Source organism: Oncorhynchus gorbuscha, linkage group LG03 (assembly GCF_021184085.1).
Source record: "Oncorhynchus gorbuscha isolate QuinsamMale2020 ecotype Even-year linkage group LG03, OgorEven_v1.0, whole genome shotgun sequence".
NCBI classification, from domain to species: Eukaryota; Metazoa; Chordata; class Actinopteri; order Salmoniformes; family Salmonidae; genus Oncorhynchus; species Oncorhynchus gorbuscha.
The window spans coordinates 88,911,158-88,928,400 of NC_060175.1; the positions used below are offsets into that span (position 1 = coordinate 88,911,158).

The 17,243-nt window shown below is 44.7% G+C and overlaps 1 protein-coding gene across 3 annotated transcripts in view; it reads left to right on the forward strand.

The window, feature by feature from the left end:
• LOC124032168 (plexin-A2-like) overlaps nucleotides 1-17,243 on the forward strand; it is a 582,788-nt gene that overhangs the window by 60,712 nt on the left and 504,833 nt on the right. For all 3 annotated transcript variants that reach the window (XM_046344331.1, XM_046344332.1, XM_046344333.1), the window contains exon 2: nucleotides 5,735-7,097. In XM_046344331.1, coding sequence (XP_046200287.1) covers nucleotides 5,871-7,097 — 1,227 coding nt within the window. In that variant the 5' untranslated portion in view covers nucleotides 5,735-5,870. The remainder of the gene's footprint in view (nucleotides 1-5,734; nucleotides 7,098-17,243) is intronic.

Genomic DNA, 17,243 nt, shown 5'->3' on the forward strand with positions numbered 1-17,243 from the left:
CAGGCATGGTGCAGGAAGGAAGCTAGGAGAAATGGTATGAGGGGGTCCTGTCCCTGGTTTATAGCCTAGGCCCACTATTTTATGGCCATGCTCATATAGTATAGTGCTCCTGGGACACCTCAGAGCAGCCCATGCACCTCCCTCAGCCCAGCCCACACCAGCACACGCCAGTCCCTCTAATAGCTAACAGGCTTCCAGGCCCCAGTGGCCCCTAGGAACTCACTGTTTATGGGCTGAGGGATCAATACTCTCCCCAGGAGTGTATATTAAAGTCTGGACTGGCTGAGTAGCTTATCAGTTGATCACAGATGGAGGCGGGGACGACGGCGACGACACAGGATGACAATGAACAGGTTCTGACAGCCATGGGCTTGGGGGAGGGGTGTGTGTAAAATGACCAGACATAGTGGAGAGGGACTGTAAATCTCCACTGTACTGTATATCAGACACACCCAGAACACCAATTCAGACATATGCAAATGACAAATTCAAAGAAGCAGCTGATTATTCCAGCCACATCTCTCCCTCACCCATGGCTTGATTCTCTCTGATGTCCTCTCCTCTCTTCCTGCTGAGAAATGCAAATGTGTAGCGTAACGAACGATGTAGGCTTGTGTTTGACATGATTCACCCCCCTGGCATCCCCACCGACCCACACACACACGGTCCACAGCTACTCCGTCCAGCTTCACACTAATTACTCTTGTAGTAGCACAACATCTGAACATCCTTGATTTTGCGAGCCTACTTCTACACCTGCTACTTCTACTGCTTCTACTTCTACAGCTGCTACTTCTACTGCTGCTACTGCTACTTCTACACCTGCTACTGCTGCTACTGCTACTTCTACAGCTGCTACTTCTACTGCTGCTACTGCTACTTCTACAGCTGCTAGTGTAACAGATGTGAAACGGCTAGCTTAGTTAGCGGTGCGCGCTAAATAGCGTTTCAATCGGTGACGTCACTTACTCTGAGACCTTGAAGTAGTGGTTCCCCTTGCTCTGCAAGGGCTGCGGCTTTTGTGGAGCGATGGGTAACGATGCTTCGTGGGTGACTGTTGTTGATGTGTGCAGAGGGTCCCTGATTCATGCCCGGGTATGGGCGAGGGGACGGTCTAAAGTTATACTGTTACACTACTTCTACTGCTGCTACTGCTACTTCTACACCTTCTACTGCTGCTACTGCTACTTCTACTACTGCTGCTACTGCTACTTCTACAGCTGCTACTGCTGCTACTGCTACAGCTGCTGCTGCTACTACTGCTGCTACTGCTACTTCTACAGCTGCTGCTGCTACTACTGCTACTGCTACTGCTGCTACTGCTACTTCTACAGCTGCTGCTACTGCTACTTCTGCTACTGCTACTGCTACTGCTACTGCTACTGCTGCTACTGCTACTACTACATCTGCTGCTGCTACTACTGCTACTGCTGCTACTGCTACTTCTACAGCTGCTGCTGCTACTACTGCTACTATGACTACTGCTACTGCTGCTACTTATGCTGCTACTGCTGCTATTTTGCTACTTCTGATACTGCTACTACTTCTCCTACTGCTGCTACTGCTGCTTCTTCTGCTACTGCTACTACTTCTACTTCTGCTACATTATACTTCTGCTACTACTGTTACTTCTGCTGCTTCTGCTGCTACTACTGCTACTGCTGCTACTTCTACTACTACTGCAACCTCTACTGCTACTGCTGCTACTTCTGCTGCTACTGCTGCTGCTGCTACTGCTACTACTACAGCTGCTGCTATTACTGCTACTACTGCTATTGCTGCTACTTCTGCTGCTGCTACTGCTGCTACCACTGCTGTTTCTGCTGCTACTTCTGCTGCTACTGCTGCTACTTCTGCTACTACTTCTGCTACTGCTACTGATGCTGCTACTTCTGCTACTACTGCTGCTACTGCTACTGCTGCTGCTACTACTGCTACTCCTGCTACTGCTGCTGCTACTGCTGCTGCTACTGCTGCTGCTACTGCTCCTACTTATGCTGCTACTGCTACTTCTTCTACTTCAGCTACTGCTGCTGCTACTGCTGCTACTGGTTCTACCTCTGCTGCTACTGCTGCTGCTACTGCTGCTACTGCTGCTACTTATGCTGCTACTGCTACTTCTTCTACTTCAGCTACTGCTGCTGTTACTGCTTCTACTTATGCTGCTACTGCTACTTCTTCTACTTCAGCTACTGCTGCTGCTACTGCTTCTACTTATGCTGCTACTGCTACTTCTTCTACTTCAGCTACTGCTGCTGTTACTGCTTCTACTTATGCTGCTACTGCTACTTCTTCTACTTCAGCTATTGCTGCTGCTACTGCTTCTACTTATGCTGCTACTGCTACTTCTTCTACTTCAGCTACTGCTGCTGTTACTGCTTCTACTTATGCTGCTACTGCTACTTCTTCTACTTCAGCTACTGCTGCTGCTACTGCTGCTACTGCTTCTACTTATGCTGCTACTGCTACTTCTTCTACTTCAGCTACTGCTGCTGCTACTGCTGCTACTGGTTCTACCTCTGCTGCTACTGCTACTTATTCTGCTTCTGCTACTTATGCTGCTTCTGCTACTTCTTCTACTTCAGCTACTGCTGCTGCTACTGCTTCTACTTATGCTGCTACTACTGCTATTTTTGCTTCTGCTACTGCTGCCATTGTTTCCACTTGTTAGTCCCTCACTGCATGGTGTTGTTCGGTCCTGATGGAATAATACTGATAAAAGAGGTGAAAGCACACAGCAGTGTGCTGGTTGTGGTATTAAAGAGAGGGAGAGGAGTGTGAGCTGTGCATGTCTAATGGTGTCCTGATTCATTTAGGAATGAATGTTATGGGGCCAATAATGAATCCCTGCAGGATGTGATGGTGTCAGCGGGAGAATAAAGGATTAAAACAGGAATAACATTGTGGAAGAATAATAATTAATAGATTCTGATCCTGGTAAAACAGTCAGAGGCCTTAAAGGAGAATTTAGCTTTTTTACAACCATGTAAATGGTTGTAAATGGCATGTTGTGGAAGGGTCCAGATACTTTTCTTTGTGATTTTTCTTTTTTTGAGAAACTTGACCCAACCAGCGATTCACTTCGGCATCCTTGTTGTGCAGTACTGGGGCTCTGAAAAACATGAACAACGGCTCCATAAAAACCCAAATACTGTATGTCCTTTTTAAAACTAAAAAGCTCTCAAAGTTATATTAAATGTTGTTGCGACTCGAGTGATACCTTCCTATCCATTCTAGCAGCAGGCTACACAGAGAATGGAACCGTTACATACGTGAAGCAGCTTGATTTGTAGATGAACTTTGGAATTACACTATTTCAATTTCCAATATAAGGACATAGACATCGCAAAAAAAGTGTCTGGACCCTTCTAAAACATGACATTTACATAAATAATATATATATTTGATTGTAAAAAGCTAAATTATTATTTTAAAGAGCAGAGAGGAGGTAGGGACTGAGCAAGGAAGGGAGAGAGAGAGAGAGAGGGACAGGGAAGGGGTAGAGAAAGGCAGAAAGGGGGATAGAGAGAGAGACCCTCCTTGGTCTGTCACCAACCAAGGAGGGCCTACAGCAGCACCTAGATATTCTGCACAGATTCTGCCAAACCTATAATGGTGTTCCAAAAAAGGTCCAGTTGCCAGGACCACAAACACAAATTCCATCTAGACACCGTTGCCCTAGAGCACACAAAAAACTATACATACCTTGGCCTAAACATCAGCGCCACAGGTAACGTCCACAAGCTGTGAACGATCTGAGAAACATGGAAGGGCATTCTATGCCATCAAAAGGAACATAAAATTTGACATACCAATTAGGATCTGGCTAAAAATACTTGAATCAGATATAGAACCCAATGCCCTTTATGGTTGTGAGGTCTGGGGTCCACTCAGCAACCAAGAATTCACAAAATGGGACAAACACCAAATTGAGACTCTGCATGCATAATTCTCCAAAAATATCCTCTGTGTACAACGTAGAAGACGAAATAATGCATGCAGAGCAGGATTAGGCAGATACCCGCTAATTATCAAAATCCAGAAAAGAGACGTTAAATTCTACAACCATCTAAAAGGAAGCGATTCTCAACCCTTCCATAACAAAGCCATCACCTACAGAGAGATGAACCTGGAGAAGAGTCCCCTAAGCAAGCTGGTCCTGGGGCTCTGTTCGCAAACACAAACACACGCCACAGAGCCCCAGGACAGCAGCACAATTAGACCCAACCAAATCATGAGAAAACAAAAAGATAATTACTTGACACATTGGAAAGAATTCATTAAAACAACAGAGCCAACTAGAATGCTATTTGGCCCTAAACAGAGAGTACACAGTGGCAGAATACCTGACCACTGTGACTAACCCAAACCTAAGGATGGCTTTGACTATGCACAGACTCAGTGAGCATAGCCTTGCTATTGAGAAAGGTTGCTGTAGTCAGACCTGGCTCTCAAGAGAAGACAGGCTATGTGCTCACTGCCCACAAAATGAGACAGAACCCTTGAAGAGCAGAGAGGGATGAAGGTAGGGAAGGAGGGGTGCAAGCAGTGGTTCTGGCTCCCAATTTGTTCTCACTTTGTTCCAGTAATAAGATCCAGAACTCCCCTCTACCATGAACCAGATAATTAATTCCTAGGGAAAAACTGTGAAGAGGGACTTTCTCTCTCTCTTCCCTCTGTGAGTCTCTCTAAATAAACATTTCCAATGTAAATGTAGAGGGCTTTATTGGCATGGGAAATGTGTTAACATGGCCAAAGCAAGTCGAATAGACAATAAACAAAAGGGAAGGGAAATAAACAATTAGAAATGAACTCGAAACATCGCACTCTTAAAAGTTTTCAAAGAATATAGACATTCTCTCTCTCGCTCTGTCTCTCTCTCTTGATGTATAACATGAAGGAGGGGCCAGCTTGCAAAGCATCGTTACATAAATAGCAGACTTTCCTTTATGGATGTTTTGACATTTAGACTGTAAGGAGCATGGATAGGGAAGGGGGCCAGCCGACCGGAGGGGGGTAGAGGGGTGTAACTGAAATGACATGGCAATGCTAATGCCTCCTAAGGAAAAATAATATGAGCCCCAATATATTTATTCATCATTACTTTGGTTTTTAGCTGTGCTTTACCCTTGTAAGCCTTTCTCTATCTGGTATATTTTGGACCGTAAGATCTCTGTTGAAATGTCTGTTTGAATAGCCTCTTACTTTTAAATATTTGTTTTACCCATGGCATCTACAATTAGTCGTTATAGAATTAAATAAGTGGCTCTATTGATTATAGACCACTAGCCTGAAGGGTGCTTCTCATAGCAGCGCATGGGGAGGGGAGATCTGTGAAATGTGGCACCCAGGGCAGTCCATTGGTTTGTGTTGTTCTTAGAAACCCAGTGTCTCTAAGGCCCCTCTGAGGCAGGCAGCTAACTATGACTCAGGTCATTCTAATTTCCGTTACCCGTAACCTGCTCACTTTCCTTCATTGTCCTATCAGACCTATCCTGTCCAGCAACTCCTCTGGAATGCTTTTCCTGCCATTGTCTTCTGTCAGCTTCCATTCCACTGTTCCCTAACTCATCGTCGCCTTGGTGAGGGTGAACTCCTCCCCTTCTCAAGCAGCAGTTACTGAATAAACAGACTTTTCCATTAGCTTTTATCTGCTTCCCATTTGACTGAGTGTGAGTCACAATGTGCTAACTCTCGTTTATTCACCCCCTCTCTCTTTCTGTCTTTCTTTCAGAAACATGTGAAGACCCTGGTAAAGATACAAGCACAAACCTTTGAGAAGACAAAGTGGAAGGTAGCCTAGCTTCCTTCCGTCACATTCCTCCTCCTGTTTACTCTGCTGTTGCCTTGCTGCAAGCGTCCCTAGAGGTATGGAGGGCCGGCGGTCGCGGCGGGTAACACGACGCAGCAGCAGGACTTCCCCAGCAAGCCCTAGAGGGGGCGCTGTGCTGGCCATGCTGTGCCTGTGGCTGTTAGCTGTCGCTGCCACCGTGTGCCAAGGCCAGATCACCTTCACCAGCTTCCACCCGGAGCGCCGGGAGTGGGCCTTCAACCACCTTACGGTCCACCAGACAACGGGGGCGCTCTACATCGGAGCGGTCAACCGCGTCTACAAGCTCTCTGGTAACCTGACGCTCATGGTGTCCCACGACACAGGCCCTGAGGACGACAACAAGGCATGCTACCCGCCCCTCATCGTCCAGCCCTGCTCTGAACCCCTGACCTCCACTAACAACGTCAACAAACTGCTTCTCATAGACTACAGTCAGAATCGTCTGCTGGCCTGCGGTAGTCTCTACCAGGGAGTCTGCAAGCTCCTGCGTCTGGATGATCTCTTCATCCTAGTGGAGCCGTCCCATAAGAAAGAGCACTACCTCTCCAGCGTCAACCAGACAGGAACTATGTACGGGGTCATCGTGCCCTCCTCCAAGGGCCAGGATGGGACTCTCTTCATCGGGACGGCCGTAGATGGTAAACAGGACTACTTCCCCACCATCTCCAGTCGTCAGCTCCCCCGCGACCCAGAGTCCTCGGCCATGCTAGACTACGAGCTTCACACAGACTTTGTCTCTTCTCTGATAAAGATCCCGTCAGACACGCTGGCGCTGGTGTCCCACTTCGACATCTACTACGTGTATGGCTTTGCCAGCGGCTCCTTCGTCTACTTCCTGACAGTCCAGCCCGAGACGCCGGAGAACAGCATGTCATCAGGTGGATCCTCCAACGACCTCTTCTACACCTCGCGCATCATCCGCCTCTGCAAGGACGACCACAAGTTCCACTCGTACGTCTCCTTACCCGTGGGCTGCGTGAGGAACGGTGTGGAGTATCGTCTCCTGCAGGCTGCCTACCTGGCCAAGCCGGGCCGTGTGCTGGCCGTCTCGCTCAACATCAGCGCCACGGACGACGTGCTCTTCACCGTGTTCTCCAAGGGCCAGAAGCAGTACCACCGGCCACCAGATGACTCGGCGCTCTGCGTGTTCACCATCAAGGACATCAACGCCCGTATCAAGGAGCGCCTGCAGTCCTGCTACCAGGGAGAGGGCAACCTGGAGCTCAACTGGCTGCTGGGAAAAGACGTGCAGTGCACTAAAGCGGTGAGTTACAAAGGACACACCCACACACACACACACACACACACACACACACACACACACACACACACACACACACACACACACACACACACACACACACACACACACACACACACACACACACACACACACACACACACACACACACACACACACACACACACACACACACACACACACACACGCTGGCCTTGACACAATAAAAGGCCCAGACAAAGGTAACAGAAATACAGAGGAACATACTGTGCATACTTCACAGTTCTGTCTGTGTAATCATACCCCAATGTCCATTATGGCTCACTAGTGTCATGGTCTATAGTTACCATTTCTACAGAGAACAATGACAGTGCAACCTTTTACATTCTCAACAAATGTTCAAAAGCTAGACTCGTCTTACACAAACCTGACATCATTATTCCGTTTTGTTGTCCATCCACAGCCCTGTTTTCACTAACAAAAAGGTTATGCGAAGCAGGCAGCTCTCTTCCACAGAGAGTTCACATCAGCCTCAGTTGGATGTATAAACCAGAGGAATGCTCTCAGCTCAGCTCTAATAACCTGGGTAACAGTCTGTTTGTGCTGACATTCCACTCCTTCCCACTCCATGTTTGGCATATGACACGGAGTACAAGGAGTGGAATGTCAGCTCTAATGTTTCCTCTAGACATTAATCAACAGGGCAGCAACCACAGCTCATCAATGACCCTAGAAACCACAGGGTTGTGTCTGAGACTGAGAGGAACTATGGTGAATGCACACACTCATAATAGTAACACACAGCAATCAAGATAACTACCTTTGACTGCTCTACAGATGTAGGATCTTAGTTTGCACGATACTTTTGCTGCAATGCACGGCATTTACAACTTGTAGTGTATTTGAGGTTTAAAAAGGCTTCTGAAGTTTGTAATTTCCACAAGTTTTTGACATTTTAGACTTACTTTTCCCTTTTGAAAAATCTATCAACCCTTACAAAAATTATATTCCAAATAATAATTCACATTTCCTGTTTCTGCAAGATTATTTTCCTGCTCTAGCAAACTGTCTGAAATTAAGATTCTACATCTGTACTTTGCAGGGGTACAACACTTTCTGTTATCAAATCATTCTCACTCTACATGTAATTAGGCCTAATTGTTTTGCAGCTCCAATAGGGGGGGAGCAGAACAGGAACATTTAAGAGTGAATGACAGAGAAAATGTTCACAACTTAATGTGGGGATTTATTTTCCTTGGCAACCATCAAAGTGATAATATTCTCCTCCAGCACAATCCAAATAAACACTCTGCCCTCGTAGATGGGGGAGGGAGGGGGGGGGGAACAAATGAGAGCGAGAGAAAGAAAGAGGGCAGGTGAGCTCCGCTCATGGTAGTGTTACCAGCAGCTAGATCCCACACCCCCCCCTCTCTGAAACCATAAGCGTTCTGTAACACCAGGCCATATATCTGCTGTAGCATCTTCTTACATTTCTTTATTTTAATTCAGTCCCATGAGGCATCTGTCCCGGCTGCTCCTTTATGGCTTTGTTCTTTTTGCTAATATGAATTAAGTGCATAGTCTCTACGACATGTAATGCATATGAGTGTGCAATGGGCGATAGGGTGGCATTGCCTTCAAGTCTTTTTTAAAAGTGTGTGTGTGTCTGTGTGTCTATGTACGTCTGTGTGTTGGTGCCTGTATATAGTGTATGTGCGGGCCAGGGGGGGGGGGGTCAGGGTATGAATAGGATTATATATTTTTTACGTATTGATGATATACCCGTCGAGATCAGAAGTGTGTGTTTGCCTTTGTGCTAGTCCCCCGGGCCACTCTATTGACTGCTTATATTAACATCACTAAATTCCCCATTAGTGCAATGTCAGAGGTGATTGTCAGGCGGAGGGAGACGTTATCGGGGGGCCTGCGCTGTTTGGTTTCATTAGCAACAGAGAGAGACAGAGAGAGAGAGAAAACCCTTTATGGTTGTGAGCTGGGGTCTGCTCACCAACCAAGAATTTACAAAATGGGACAAACACTCTGTGTACAACGTAAAACACCAAATAATGCATGCAGAGCAGAATTAGGCCGATACCTGCTAATTATCAAAATCCAGAAAAGAGCCATTCATTTCTACAACCACCTAAAAGGAAGCGATTTCCAAACCTTCCATAACAAAGCCACATTTCTCCATATTTCTCTCAGATTGCACAAAGAATTCAAATTTTGATAAACTCCCATATCTACTGGGTGAAATACGACAGTGTGCCATCACAGCAGCAAGATATGTGACCTGTTGCCACAAGAAAAGGGCAACCAGTGAAGAACAAACACCATTGTAAATACAACCCATATTGATGTTTATTTATTTTCCCTTTTGTACTGTAACTATTTGCACGTCATTACAACACTGTATATAGACATAATATGACATTTGAAATGTCTTTATACTTTAGGAACTCGTGTGAGTGTAATGTTTACTGTTCATTTTTGTTTATTTCACTTTTTTAATTCATTTAATTTGCTTTGGCAATGTTAACATATGTTTCGAATGCCAATAAAGCCCCTTGAATTGAATTGAATTGAATTGAGAGGGGAAGAGAGAGAGTGGGAAAGATGGGAAGAGAGAGAGGGAGAAAGATGGGAAGAGAGAGAGGGAGAAAGAGGGGAAGAGAGAGAGGGAGAAAGATGGGAAGAGAGAGAGGGAGAAAGATGGGAAGAGAGAGAGGGAGAAAGATGGGAAGAGAGAGAGGGAGAAAGATGGGAAGAGAGAGAGGGAGAAAGATGGGAAGAGAGAGAGTGGGAAAGATGGGAAGAGAGAGAGGGAGAAAGATGGGAAGAGAGAGAGGGAGAAAGATGGGAAGAGAGAGAGTGGGAAAGATGGGAAGAGAGAGAGTGGGAAAGATGGGAAGAGAGAGAGGGAGAAAGATGGGAAGAGAGAGAGGGAGAAAGATGGGAAGAGAGAGAGTGGGAAAGATGGGAAGAGAGAGAGGGAGAAAGATGGGAAGAGAGAGAGGGAGAAAGATGGGAAGAGAGAGAGGGAGAAAGATGGGAAGAGAGAGAGGGAGAAAGATGGGAAGAGAGAGAGTGGGAAAGATGGGAAGAGAGAGAGGGAGAAAGATGGGAAGAGAGAGAGGGAGAAAGATGGGAAGAGAGAGAGTGGGAAAGATGGGAAGAGAGAGAGTGGGAAAGATGGGAAGAGAGAGAGGGAGAAAGATGGGAAGAGAGAGAGGGAGAAAGATGGGAAGAGAGAGAGTGGGAAAGATGGGAAGAGAGAGAGGGAGAAAGATGGGAAGAGAGAGAGGGAGAAAGATGGGAAGAGAGAGAGGGAGAAAGATGGGAAGAGAGAGAGGGAGAAAGATGGAAAGAGAGAGAGGGAGAAAGATGGGAAGAGAGAGAGGGAGAAAGATGGGAAGAGAGAGAGGGAGAAAGAGAGGTGGTATGGAGGCATTCTCTTCAACCATGGAAGTAAGTCCAATTTGTAAGTCGCTCTGGATAAGAGCGTCTGCTAAATGACTTAAATGTAAATGTAAGTGTAAGTTCAGATGTATGGCCTCTCTTTCAGTCCCCAGGAGAATCCCCCATCAGCCCCCAGTGGTACCATCATCACTACCCAGACCCCCTACACCATTCTCTCCATTCTTCTTCAGCCCTCATTAGAATGTTCCTCAAGTACTCCCAGCCACATCCCATAGTACCCTCCCTTCTCTATTCTCTACTAGCCAAGGAAACACATGTCTAGCGGCTAGCCCAGCAGATCAGGAAATGTAGGAACGTAGAGACTCTTTCCTGCTGTCTGTTGAGGACTGGTCAATAAATCCAAAGTGTTTAATGGATGATGCACATAGACATCCACAGATGAAGAACTCTGAAAGCCCGTCCACAATACATCCCAACAGCGGGACATGTCCTCTGGAATGCTAACCTTGACTGTGTTTTCTTTCAATCTCCCTCAAGGAGAGTAAATGCTTTTGTACTCGAGGCAGAGGTTGTGACCAGCTGCTTTTCTAAAGAAGAAAAAGCAATCTTCTAAATGAACTAGTTCTATACCACAAAATATACCCATGTAATCATAGCTAAAGTGTATTGAAAATCCATTACATGGAGGTTAGACTTGGTCTGTACTGTCAGGAGGCACACAGTCACTCCAAACCCTGATGACTGCCTTCCTGTGTATGTAGAGGAACCACACTCTGATGGGCCTTTCTGCTAATTACTAGTAACTCAACCCTCCCCCAGAGCAGGAGGTCCACCCCCCAAGTTTGGGAAAACCTGCTCCAGAGCATTTGTGTTTAAAGAGGAGCCACTATTGATTGAGCCCTCTGTAGGTCTCCTGAGAGGGAACTGAACCCGTGTCCACATCCCTGTTACCTAGCGATGGCTACCCATAGCGTTGTCATGGGAATGAGAGGTCAGGGGGTCGAGGGGGACCGTGTGAATGGCTAATCAGACACTTCACCTCAGTTCACCTCAGTATCCACATTTCCGATTCTGCTTTAGGAAGTTTACCTATGTCAATTATAGGGAGTGTATGTAGCCTTCACTTTGCCATCAAAATGGTTTGAATTTGAGACATCATCTTGTATTTTTTAATATCACCATAAAAGTTGACAAGCCAGAACAGTTCTGAATTTCAGAAGTGGATATACCCCCCCCCTGTCCATTTTACCTGCTGTGATTGGTTCAATATGGATTAAAATGCCACCAGTCATTGGTGTATAGGAAAATGTTTTTGGAAAACACGACCACATAAGATGCAAAGGGATTTAGGTTTCCAGCCAAGCCTACCAAGCATGCATCATCTAAACAATTTAGAATCAGAACCAAATGCCCTGAATCCCGTACTCAGAGTCTGGACTACAGGAACTGATGCACATGACATTGGTTGGAGTCTGAGGGAGTCATTTTATTGATAAGTTATAGTGTCTGAGGTCTGTTTCTCAGGCTCTTTTATAGCTCCAACTATAGATCTCTCATCTGATTCAGACTGCTTCTCTCTGTCTGTGACAGACACAGATCCCCAGATAGGGCCTCTGCACGCTGAAACATAAACCAGCTCAAATCATTTTAGACATGTTGTACCTTCACAGAGTAACAGACATAAATACTGCTAAACACCGGCATTTAGCTGCCTGTTTCCTGCTTAGCTTTCATATGATCGTGGAGTGGGCCCACTCTCTCCATCCATGCTCTTTTGAGAGCTGTGAAGAAAGGGAGATGATGTTTGTTCCACAAGGATAGGGTGGCTGAGGGTGCGAGTCTACAGGGCTGAAGCTTTTATGCCCGACAGCATTATCTCTTTTCACTCCGCTTATGGCTTTACGCTTTACGAGGCTTTACGAGTGTAGCGTGGTGTGCTGTTGTGTAGCATCGCGAGGGAGATAGGGTTACACCAAACCCTTAAACTTAACCCTAACCTTAACCCAAGCCTTAGACTTAACCCTAGCCTTAACCCTAACCTTAACCCTAACCTTAAACTTAACCCTAACCTTAACTCAAGCCTTAGACTTAACCCTAGCCTTAACCCTAACCTTAACCATAACCTTAAACTTAACCCTAACCTTAACCCAAGCCTTAGACTTAACCCTAACCTTAACCCTAACCTTACACTTAACCCTAGCCTTAACCCAAGCCTTAACCCTAACCTTAACCCAAGCCTTAGCCCTAACCTTAACCCTAACCTTAAACTTAACCCTAACCTTAACCCAAGCCTTAGCCCTAACCTTAACCCTAACCTTAGACTTAACCCTAGCCTTAAACCAACCCTTAACCCTAACTCTTAACCCTAACCTTAACCCAAGCCTTAGACTTAACCCTAGCCTTAACCCTAACCTTAACCCTAACCTTAAACTTAACCCTAACCTTAACCCAAGCCTTAGACTTAACCCTAGCCTTAACCCTAACCTTAACCATAACCTTAAACTTAACCCTAACCTTAACCCAAGCCTTAGACTTAACCCTAACCTTAACCCTAACCTTACACTTAACCCTAGCCTTAACCCAAGCCTTAACCCTAACCTTAACCCAAGCCTTAGCCCTAACCTTAACCCTAACCTTAAACTTAACCCTAACCTTAACCCAAGCCTTAGCCCTAACCTTAACCCTAACCTTAGACTTAACCCTAGCCTTAACCCAACCCTTAACCCTAACTCTTAACCCTAACCTTAACCCAAACCATAACCCTATCCTTAACCCTAGCCTTGTCCCTAACCTTAACCCTAGCCTTATCCCTAACCTTAACCCTAGCCTTATCCCTAACCTTAACCCAAGCTTTAACCCAAGCCTTAACCCTAACCCTAACCCTATCCCTAACCTTAACCCTAACCTTAGACTTAACCCTAGCCTTAACCCAACCCTTAACCCTAACTCTTAACCCTAACCTTAACCCAAACCATAACCCTATCCTTAACCCTAGCCTTGTCCCTAACCTTAACCCTAGCCTTATCCCTAACCTTAACCCTAGCCTTATCCCTAACCTTAACCCAAGCTTTAACCCAAGCCTTAACCCTAACCCAAACCTTAACCCTAGCCTTAACCCAAACCTTAACCCTATCCTTATCCCTAGCCTTAGCCTTAACCCTTAGCCCTAGCCTTAACCCTAGCCTTATCCCTAACCTTAACCTTAACCCTAACCTTCACCCTAACCCGAGCCTTAGCCCTAGCCTTAACTTAAAAAGCACATTTTGTTTTCATACATTTTTAGGATATACAGTTGAAGTCGGAAGTTTACATACATTTAGGTTGGAGTCATTAAAACTTGTTTTTCAACCACTCCACACATTTCTTGTTAACAAACTTTAGTTTTGGCAAGTCGGTTAGGACATCTACTTTGTGCATGACACAAGTCATTTTTTCAACAATTGTTTACAGACGGATTATTTCACTTATAATTCACTGTGTCACAATTCCAGTGGGTCAGACGTTTACAAACACTAAGTTGACTATGCCTTTAAACAGCTTGGAAAATTACAGAAAATTATGTCATGGCTTTAGAAGCTTCTGATAGGCTAATTGACATAATTTGAGTCAATTGGAGGTGTACCTGTGAATGTATTTCAAGGCCTACCTTCAAACTCGGTGCCTCTTTGCTTGACATCATGGGAAAATCAAAAGAAATCAGCCAAGACCTCAGAAAAAAACTGGAGACCTCCACAAGTCTGGTTCCTCCTTGGGAGCAATTTCCAAACGCCTGAAGGTACCTCGCTCATCTGTAGAAACAATAGTATGCAAGTATAAATACCATGGGACCACGCAGCCGTCATACCGCTCAGGAAGGAGACACATTCTGTCTCCTAGAGATGAATGTACTTTGGTGCGAAAACTGCAAATCAATCCCAGAACAACAGCAAAGGACCTTGTGAAGATGCTGGAGGAAACAGGTGCAAAAGTATCTATATCCACAGTAAAATGAGTCCTATATCGACGCAACCCGAATGGCCGCTCAGCAAGGAAGAAGCCACTGCTTCAAAACCTCCATAAAAAAGCCAGACTACAATTTACAACTGCACATGGGGACAAAGATCGTACTTTTAGGAGAAATGTCCTCTCGTCTGATGAAACAAAACTAGAAATGTTTGGCCATAATGACCATCGTTATGTTCAGAGGAAAAGGGGGAGGCTTGCAAGCCGAAGAACACCATCCCAACCATGAAGCACGGGGGTGGCAGCATCATGTTGTTGGGGTGCTTTGCTGCAGGAGGGACTGTTGCACTTCACAAAATAGATGGCATCATGAGGTAGGGAAACATCTCAAGACATCAGTCAGGAAGTTAAAGCTTGTTCGCAAATGGGTCTTCCAAATGGACAATGACCCTAAGCATACTTCCAAAGTTGGACAAGGACAACAAAGTCAAGGTATAGGAGTGGCCATCACAAAGCCCTGACCTCAATCCTGTAGAACATTTCTGGGCAGAACTGAAAAGGTGTGTGTGAGCAAGGAAGCCTACAAACCTGACTCAGTTACACCAGCTCTGTTGGGAGGAATGGGCCAAAATTCACCCAACTTATTGTGAGAAGCTTGTGGAAGAGTACCCAAAATGTTTTACCCAAGTTAAACATTTTAAAGGCAATGCTACCAAATACTAATTGAGTTTATGTAAACTTCTGACCCACTGGAAACGATAAGCTGAAATAAATCATTCTCTCTATTCTATTCTCTCATTCTATTCTGTAAAGTAAAGTGGTGATCCTAACTGACATAAAACAGGGATTTTTTTTACTAGGATTAAATGTCAGGAATTGTGAAAAACTGAGTTTAAATGTATTTGGTTAAGGTGTATGTAAACTTCCGACTTCCAACTGTAGCTGTGGTAACTAGTGGAAACCCTGCCACGCACACTGTGGCCTTGGTCACCACCATAGTCAGAGCCCAGCCCCTCCCTCCTCTAATGTGATTTGATGTGGAGCTCCATTCCCAACCAAATGAAGGACAGTTTAAATGAGTCTGACGACATCGTCGTGATTCTGCATAGTTTAGATTTCTGTTGAGGAGATTTTATTAGACATTTTGGCAGGTCATTTTTCTCTTCGAGTGAGCAGTCCTCCAGCCTGATTCTCTAGTTGTTTCACTGTCCATTACATCAATAACTGTGTATGTTTTCCTGCAGTGTAGAGAAGCTCTGTATGGTAGAAGCCATACTTAGTAAGCAGACTCTCCTCATCCTGCCCTGATGTGATCATATCCCTGTGTAATGAGGCAGGGTGAGTGCAAGGTGGGGCTCGTTCAAGCACAGCAAAGACATGTCTACCAAGTGGAACAGAAAGACAGCAAAATGTACATCTGGCAGCCAGGGAGAAGGATGCACTAGGATCCACTGTGTCTCGTTCTGTCTCTCTCCCTCTTTCTTCCCACATCTCCTGCTCTCTCTCTTTCTCCATCTATAACCTTTCTCTCTCCATCTATAACCTCTCTCCCCATCTATACCCTCTCTTTCTCCGTCGATACCCTCTCTTTCTCCATCTATAATCACTCCTTTTCTCCATCTATAACCTCTTCATCTATAATCTCTCTCTCCATCTGTAACCTCTTTCTCCATCTATAACCTCTCTCTCTCCATCTATAATCTCTCTTTCTCCATCTATAACCTCTCTCACTCTTTCTCCATCTATAACCTCTCTTCATCTATAACCTCTCTTTCTCCATCTATAACCTCTCTTTCTCCATCTATAACCTCTATTTATCTATAACTTCTCTTTCTCCATCTATAACTTCACTCTTTCTCCATCTATAGCTTCTTTCTCCATATATAACCTCTCTCGCTCTTTCTCCATCTATAACCTCTCTTCATCTATAACTTCTCTTTCTCCATCTATAACTTCTCTTTCTCCATCTATAACCTCTCTTTCTCCATCTATAACTTCTCTTTTTCCATCTATAACTTCTCTCTTTCTCCATCTATAACTTCTCTTTCTCCATCTATAACTTATCTTTCTCCATCTATAACTTCTCTCTTTCTCCATCTGTAACTTCTCTCTTTCTCCATCTATAACTTATCTTTCTCCATCTATAACTTTTCTTTCTCCATCTATAACTTTTCTTTCTCCATCTATAACTTTTCTTTCTCCATCTGTAACTTCTCTCTTTCTCCATCTATAACTTCTCTCTTTCTCCATCTATAACTTCTCTCTTTCTCCATCTATAACTTATCTTTCTCCATCTATAACTTCTCTTTCTCCATCTATAACTTTTCTTTCTCCATCTATAACTTTTCTTTCTCCATCTTTAACTTCTCTCTTTCTCCATCTATAACTTCTCTCTTTCTCCATCTATAACTTATCTTTCTCCATCTATAACTTCTCTTTCTCCATCTATAACTTTTCTTTCCCCATCTGTAACTTCTCTCTTTCTCCATCTATAACTTCTCTCTTTCTCCATCTATAACTTCTCTCTTTCTCCATCTATAACTTCTCTCTTTCTCCATCTATAACTTATCTTTCTCCATCTATAACTTCTCTTTCTCCATCTATAACTTTTCTTTCTCCATCTGTAACTTCTCTTTCTCCATCTATAACTCCTCTCTTTCTCCATCTATAACTTTTCTTTCTCCATCTATAACTTTTCTTTCTCCATCTATAACCTCTTTCTCCATCTATAACTTATCATTCTCCATCTATAACTTCACTCTTTCTCCATCTATAACTTGTCTTAATCCATCTATAACTTCTCTATTT